Raw genomic sequence first — 8,523 nt, forward strand, 5'->3', positions numbered from 1 at the left:
GAAAGAGAGAGAGAGAGAGAGCGTATGTTGGTATGTAATAGATATGCTACAGTAAAGTGATTGTATATGCCTATGTAAATTGTATTTGTTGGGTTATTAAATTGCAGGTGAGGGTGGGTGGGGCCGGGGGGGGCGGAGGAGGGGCCCGAAGTTGATTGCTGCCCCAGGGCCCGACCAGGCTCTCGACAGCCCTGGGTTTGGAGTGGCCTGGCTGGAATAAACAAATGAAGTGACTATTCCCAGTGACACTGGGGATAGGTACAGAAACTATTCCCAGTGACAAGGAAACTCTTTCGCATAAAAAAAATCAGGCTTTGCACTGTAGCCTTGAAAGACTAGGCCTATCTTCTCACTTCAGTTCAGTACTTTTGTTCTCTTCTCTTACTTAGGGCTTAGACTTGACCGTAGAATAGAAATCTAGATCTAGATCTAGATCTAGTTTAAGAAAGAAGAATCGGGAAGGATTTCTATCTGTCCTGTACCGTGGTCTCCAAAATCCGTATGTAGATCTAGATCTACACGTACATATAAATTACGACTGACTAACAAGCAAACAGAATGATCATTCCTTTTTCTTTTTTTTTTAAAGTCTTAAATTCCACTCACACCAGAATCTACTTTAGTTTAGTTAGATCTACAATCTAGATCTAAATTAGATGTAAATATAGTCTAGTATTTAGTAACCCATCATCATCATGCCCAAGTAGATCAGTGTAAGAACAATAGATCTAATGGGCCTGTCTGTTCTCAGGGTCTCTGTGAATAGTTTCTGGGCCTATTCCCAGTGACAGTTGGAACAATTCTATAGTGCTTTCCATAAACAAAACCCAACTTTTGACAATCAAGGGAAGGCTTCGTTTAGCTATTAGATGACTACATCACGCACGTGCTAGAACGTCACGTCGTATTTTCGTCGACAAAGCGCCTTCTAACTGTGCCAGTGTCTTTGAACAATTCTGGAAAAGCAAATCGTATTAATGTTAGAGGATGTTCTTTGTCGACACATGTCTTCATCACCAGGAGAACAGGACCAGGGACTATCTACAGGATCGTCTACAGGACTGGAGGGCCGCCTGCAGGATCATCAACAGGACCGGAGGACACTCTGAGAGGATCATTAATATCGACTGCTTTGAGAAATGATGAATGATGATCAGTCCCAGAAGGCACTTGTCTTTAAAATAATAAATGTCTTTCAATACTGCTCACTGAGACATTATTTAACACATGAATAGTTTAAAATTAGAACTATTTCTAGTAGTGGGTCTGAGTTCAACTTAAAATTTTCATATTTTTCATTTAGGTGTTTCTAAAAAGTTGCCCCTGATGATGCCTTTAGTTCTGAAAATAAACATAAAGCATGAACTTTGCTTTTGATTAAAGTAACTAAAGCAGTTTACAATATATCGGTTGAAAGGTTTTACTTCTCCTTCCATCAGTTGCGTGCGTTTTTCTTTCATAAGAAAAGTTGAGAAAGCTGGAATTTTTATAAGATTAAAAATTGGACACAATGTGAAGTATAAACGTCTCCGCGAAAAAACAATTCTACAATGCTTTTGACTGCATGGCACACAACATTTTTCCTGTAAGGGCTTTTCTTTAATGTATGTGTCGAATATAAAATCTGGTTACGTATATTATTATGTTAAAAGCTTCAACATGAATGTCTTTTTTAGTTTTGACCAAAGAAAGATCCTTGTTTTAGTCAAGGAATCGTTATAGAAATTCTAAATTTGCAAGAAATGTATATTATTGTATTATAATTCTAAAAAAGGGAAAGTTTTAAACATATTTACTGACAGGTCCGTCCTTTTATTCAACGCTTAGAGAGGCAGATGTTACGGAAATCTGTAAATGACAATTACTTTAACAAATTGTTTTGGTAGCACCATAACGCATAATATACTCAATCAAAAACATAGGGCCTACCGCCATTTCTTACTGTGAGTGTGTGGATGGTGCCAATAGCAGGTTCTGTTGGGGGTTTTTTTTTCCTTTTATCTTTAGCTTTGTGGTTTTCATACAGTAACTCACCATTTTTGCATCAATTACGCTTGTCTTTAGTGACTCAAATTTAGTGACTCAAGCTAACTTATTCATTTTTGTTAGAAAGCTGCCAAGCCAACAGTTAACAGCTGCCCAAGAAAGACCAGACGGCAATGGCCTTCCTCTCACCGTGGATGGTCACATCCCTCTTCTGTGCACGACAGTCAGCCAATGAGAACGCTAGGCTAACATGACCTAATTCTGGCAAATGCGCTGTGGAACAAGTTTTCAATCAGTCAGACAAGAGCTAACAGATATTTGTCTGGCATCAAGAATACCAGCATGCAGCTACTCTTGAATGGACTTGTCAGTTCCACCAGCTTACCACAGGCAACTTGAACAGCTGACTTGGCAGTTTTATTTCTCTTATGATGAAATGTGTTGATAGTACCGTATAATCTCATAAAGACTCAAGAAAACATTCCATGTGTGATGTCTAACGGGAGATTTTGTCATAATCCTCTTAGGTACAATGTCACTGATATAGAAAGATGATAAATCTGTTTATTCCTTACTTCCAATACAAAGTTTGGTGACATCAGACTCAAAGGGTCTATCCACTTTTCCGGTCAAATATGTCTCATAGCGTTCTGCTAATTCGATTTTCCGCATGTCCCACTAAGGTTTAAAGTGGCACAATGGGGATGTGGAGATAGACAGATAGGTGGATAGGGAGATAGGTGACCCTTTGAGACCCTTTTGGACACATATTATCGACTTAGCTCCACCCCATCGTACGTTAACCCTATAGCACTTAACCTTTGGTCCGAACTCATGTCGTAGACTCTTTGGAACTTGTATCTTGACTTAAATCTGACTCCTCACTGTTTTATCCTTTAAAACGTTTCCTTTACTCGGACCCCTCGCTTTTGGCAGTTTAGGACTTGCATCTTGCCTTAGCCCCAACCTCTCGTTGTCCGACCCCTCGTTTTTTTTTATCCTTTTGGTCTCAGATCTTGACTTAGCTCCAATCCCTCGTTGTTGACAGTTTCAGCACTTTACCTTTATTCCAACCCCATGTTGTTGACCCTTTAAGTATAGGAACTCATATCTTAACTTTGCTCTGACCCCTTTAGAATTGTCCCTTTAGTCCAACTCTATGGTGTTGACCGACCCTTTAGAACTTTTACTTTTCTCCGACCCGACTCGCGTATCTTGACTTAGCTCCGTCACTCTCGTTTTTTACCCTTTGGGACTTTACCTTTAGTCTCCGATCCCACGCTGTACTGTTTATCCTTATGACTCATATCTTGACTTGGCTCCGACCTTACATTGTTAGGACTTTAAGACTCTCGTTGTTGACTTACTTGACTCACTTCTGACTCCTCGTTGTTGACCCCACATGTTTAGTTTGTTTGATGGAAAAGTTTCCATGACTAGTGAATGTGGCATGATTAAGTGTATAAATAAGACTGTCAATATGTAACGCTATTTGGTTTGTCAGCTTATCTGACTTTGTGCAAAATTGGTTTGTCTGAACAAAATAAAAACCAACAACTTTTCTGCCATGTAAGAAGCTGAAAAATAATATTAAATTGTGAGGTATCGTAGTGAAATCAGGCGCTCGTCAAGATAATGAAATTAAATAACCGGCATTTCCCATCCATTTGGAAATTTTTATCGAATGTTGGAAGGTTATTTTTTTTTTGGGGGGGGGGGGCACAACACATTTTAGATGTCCATTTAAAATCACGTTTTTGTGTGACTTTTACTGAAAAACATTGATTAAAGGCAAACAAAATGTAAATCGTCGGTTTCCATTGACTCTCAAGCTAAGGAAGTCTCCAAACTTTGGCAGCCATTTTCTCTCTAATTTTATCTCTGAAACCAGAATATTTTGAATAACGTTGTTAAAGTTTTACATGTTATTTTAAAAGTTATTTTAACCTAAGAATTTTTATCTCGATTTTTAATTTTTTTTTTTTTTTGCATTTTAACATTTAAATATAAATATTTACCAAAATCAGGCCGTTCCTTGAATTGTTGCGAATAAAACCAACTTGTTTCGCGCGCAAATATGACCTATGCAGTTGCGAGCGCCGGGAAACTCGCACTAAACTAAACTAAAGTGTCCCTCCCCTACTTCAATCGCAAATATCTACTTCAAGTTAGATGGGTACTTTTTTCATTAAAAGCAAGGCAAAATGCTGCTTTAAGACACCAATAACTCCACATGCCGAAAAATTGACGAACGCCAGATTCCAGCGTGTCGTGATACAATTATTTACTGTGTGGAATTTATATTAATTAAATTGCTGGTAAACTGTTTATATTACTGGCGAGTTATTTATGAATTCAGTTCATAATTCCCTTTTCGTCGTGAGTGATTGGGGAGCACCCCTATAGGTCCTACGATTCTTTCCCTCTCTTTTCTTCCTGTCTATCTGCCAAGTCTAAAAGGCTATTTTTGTGTTTCAACGTACATGTACTTTTCTTCACTCAAAATGAAAGAACCTTTTTCATTTTCTTTTCCTTTGGCATCATCAGTATTTTTTACCGGTGTACGGTGTTAAACTTATCTCTTTTTGCTACTCCCTTAATTTGGTAGCGTATGTGAACAGTAATTGACATTTTATCCCCCCATGTTGTACCTCAACTCAATGCAACCTTCTGTCACCAGAGTTCTCAAAAGATAGTAATACCAGAGACCTAGCAATGTTAACGTTGCTAGATCTAGGTCTCTGGCAATACATTGTATCGTAAGTGACAGTGAGACCGTGACACCATCGGCGCTTTGAGGACGCTCTTTATTTCTCTCTTGAAATAGAGGGGTGAACCATCTTGCAGTACACCCGTTTGTCAACTCGATACTGGTATTGGAAACAAGATATCGATATCTCTTTTCACTTGTCCAACTTGCGTTATCTGTGCTCAGTGCTCGCTCAGTGACGCTCAGTGCCCAACATTTCAGTCAGGAGTGTGTCGGCAGTTGATCCAGGCAGTCGGACAGATTTGTGTGTGTGCGGTGTTTATAAGTGACTCTAGATCTGTGACTTTATTCTAGATCGTATAGTTCAAGACCCGGTTGTTTGCTTTAAATTTACTTGCTCATATTTGAGATTTTATCAAACGTCTTTTCTTCTTTTTATTTTATTTGCACTGGTAGCAGAGTTAGCAGAGCGACAGAATGGCCACAGAGTCTCATTCGGAAACCAGAAACTGCATTGTTGCCATGGACGGCAGCGAGCATTCGGACTATGCACTTGATTGTAAGTCAAATATAAATGTAGGAAAAACTTTGATATTTCATATGTGTCCAGATCTATATATCTAGATCTAGAATCTAGATCTAAATCTAGATCTAGATCTTTCAGTCTTTCTCTGTTACAGTACAGTAAGACCTGTACTGTAGAGATAGCCGCAGGGCGCCTACTCCTGTGTTTACTGTTTCGCTCTTGGAGTAGCCTAGCCCAACTAGATCTAGATCTAGAATTAAGAATCTAGATCTAGATCTAGATCTAGATCTATTAATAGTTACTCCAAGGTTTCGCTATTTAAAGATCTAGATCTAAATCTATGTAGGGCTGAATTTTGCTTAGATCTAGAATCTAAATCTATATCTAGATCTAGATCTAGATCTAGATTCTAGTAAAGAAAGGACTTTACTTTCGACAGGATCTCTCTTTTATTATTAAAAATTGGAAGTGCCAATTTGCAACGCCGCGTTGCGATTAGTGCCGCAGGTACTAAATATAGTAAATAAAACGCCGCGTTGCGATTAGCGCCAGTGCAAATAAAACGCCGTGTCGCCGTGTGTAAAATATCAAGCTTAATCAGCACATCGTTATCGGAAGTTCTGATGGCCGAAGTGACAGCCCGTCTGCGCTTGAAGTCAAACCATTATTTTTTAGCGTGGGTTCGATCCCGGTCCTGGAGGGGGTTTTTTTCCTTGTTTTTTTTTTTGTTGTTGTTGTTGTTGTTGTCCTCTTTTCGACTGACCAACAAATTGTTGTTCCCATTATAACTAGATTACTAGATCTAGATCTCTAGATCTATATCTTGTTGCTTTCTTGTAGTTTTTTTATGTAGTGATGAAGCATGCACATTCTGGTTTTGTCCCCAAGAAGAGCTCTGTACAGGTATAAAATAGGCCTTTTAGTATAGCCTATATACTTTTCCTTAAATTTTACCAATTTAGGCCTGGTTAAAGTTCAGTAGTGGCTTTCCTTGGTCCGTGAGTCTAATTTTTTAATTTTTTAAAAATTTTAGGCTCTGGCGAAGGGAGAAAAAAAAACCTTTTGGGACCGGGATTTGATGCCACGCTTGGAAGCACTGAACATTAGACTTAGAGAACGTAGACAGTAGACAGCTTGTATACGCTCTCTAGGCCTAACTTAAAGTTCGAGTTGCACCGTCTTGTTATTGTCATCCAAGCGTCTTTCGACTTAAACTTGCTCAAACTCTAACTCAGATGATTATGATTATGAGAGATGACGTCAACATGAACATGTGACAGAAGCATCGCTCGTTCTCCGAGTGGTGGGGACCCATGTGTTGGTTTTGACATGACAATCGGTCTTCTTCATCTGATACATTTTGTTTTATTGTCACCCTTGCACAAAATCAGCAACAAAATAAAAATTACCAACAAAATACAAACCAGCAACAACAACAGTAGCAAAAAACAACAACAACAATGCGGCTACTGGCTACTTTCGATTGGGACCTCAGATGGGAATGGTTTGATTTCTTCCTCTTGATCAGTCTTGCCTAAGACGGCCACCTGTCTTATACGGCCACCTGTCTTATACGGCCACTTTTCTCCTCCTTGACAATGGGTGGCCGTCTTACACAGGTTTGACTGTATCCTGCCAATTCCACAATTCGCATGCCAGTCTGTATACATACACACCCATACATACTCACAGTCACACACACACACATATAATAATATACTGTATAAATAAATATATATATATTAAATATATATAATATTATAGTGTTTGCTACTGTAATTTACACTTTATGTTCATGTGTCACTTAATCGTCAAGCTATTCTTTTCCCACAATTGTCAGAATACATAAGAATATAATGGGAGTCCATTATTTAAATGGCTTTTGCTACCTGTCAAAATAAACCACGATGAGAAGCTTTATATCATGATGAGCATAATATATCTCATTGTATCCGCCATTGGAATGCAAAATTTATATTAAACAATTTAAATGACTTGATCTTGATATAACTCAGTATTTTGTTAAACTCTAGATATTTTAATTTGATAAAGAATCTATATATATCATTTTATGTGTTTTTTATTCCTTAACACATGTGTTGAGTTTTTTGGCGGGGAAGGGGGGGTGGTGGTATTCGTTTTGTTCTGTTGTTGCTGTTTTTCTGATTATTCAGGGATAGAAAATTTAAGGGTTGGGGCTAAAAATACTGTATGCCTATACATTTATTAAAACTCGGACACATAACCAGTTATTGGCCATAAATTGTCCAGCAGTGGGTGTGTTTGTACTCATCAGTTTCGTGAATCAGTGAGATCTCTTCACCAGAGTTGGCTCTTTTACTAATTAGTAATTATAATTATAATGGGATTGATGGGGAAAGGGGGGGTCCCACTCTGTAATTAAATTGAGTTAGAATAATTGTGTTGTGTGTCGGTTTGCAATGGCAACTTCTTGTACTCCGCGTCATGTGTTATTTGTTTCAACAGTGGAGGCACTGGGCGTCTGTCTCACTCTCAAGGATGTTTGTTTACGTAGAGTCCCAGGACGCCGGCCGCGTCTCGCGTGACCTCATTCAAATCTGGGTCACAGAAAGGTCAATGTCAAAAGATTTCTCTGAGTCTGAGAGCAAGGCACAACTTTCAAGGTGGCGGCAGTAGCCTATTAATTTAGGAGTCCCGTATGGTCTTATTGAAGATGCCGCAAAAGTGATAACAACTACAGAAGAAGGGTGTTTCATCAAAATTAAAAGTCAGGAGTTGCCAAGGCCTAAACAAGTGGAAACGACAAGTTCAAGATAGAGATAACGGGCCCCACGAGCTCCCGCGCAATGCGCAAAGGGATCGCTCGTGGCTGTTGGATTCGATATTAGGAGTATCGAGCGCATAGAATTTTCTTAGCGGTCTCACTGACCGCACCTAATAAATTAAAAGCGCTGATGCGAAAGGAAGATAATGACAATAATGCTAATGCGTGTGGAAAATTAATTAAACGTATTTTAGTATAATACTATCATTTAGGGTACAATTATTGTGCATCTTATTAATCATCACTGTGACTTTCCCCGATCACTTTCTCACCTCACCCAAAATAGATAAGCAGGAAAAACAGCTTGGTCACAATATTATTATTTTGAACACGTGTAGTGTTTGGAGAAAGTTGTCATGTTTTACCCCAGTAGAATATTAAAATTTCAGCTCTTTCCTTTATTCCAGGGAGACAGCACTTTCATATTGGAAATAGGTAGATATGTGTTTTGTGCAGAACGACTGCAGTTATTTAGGCCTATAACTGAACGGGGGG

At 38.7% G+C, this 8,523-nt stretch overlaps 1 protein-coding gene across 1 annotated transcript in view; it reads left to right on the forward strand.

The window, feature by feature from the left end:
* The first annotated feature begins 4,892 nt into the window (after positions 1-4,892).
* Positions 4,893-8,523, forward strand: part of LOC101864210 (universal stress protein Slr1101) — a 24,606-nt gene continuing 20,975 nt past the window's right edge. The window contains exon 1 of the mRNA XM_005093730.3: positions 4,893-5,255. Within this exon, the coding sequence (XP_005093787.1) occupies positions 5,174-5,255 (82 nt within the window). The 5' untranslated portion in view covers positions 4,893-5,173. The remainder of the gene's footprint in view (positions 5,256-8,523) is intronic.

This window comes from Aplysia californica, unplaced genomic scaffold, assembly GCF_000002075.1.
Source record: "Aplysia californica isolate F4 #8 unplaced genomic scaffold, AplCal3.0 scaffold00068, whole genome shotgun sequence".
Lineage (NCBI taxonomy): Eukaryota > Metazoa > Mollusca > Gastropoda > Aplysiida > Aplysiidae > Aplysia > Aplysia californica.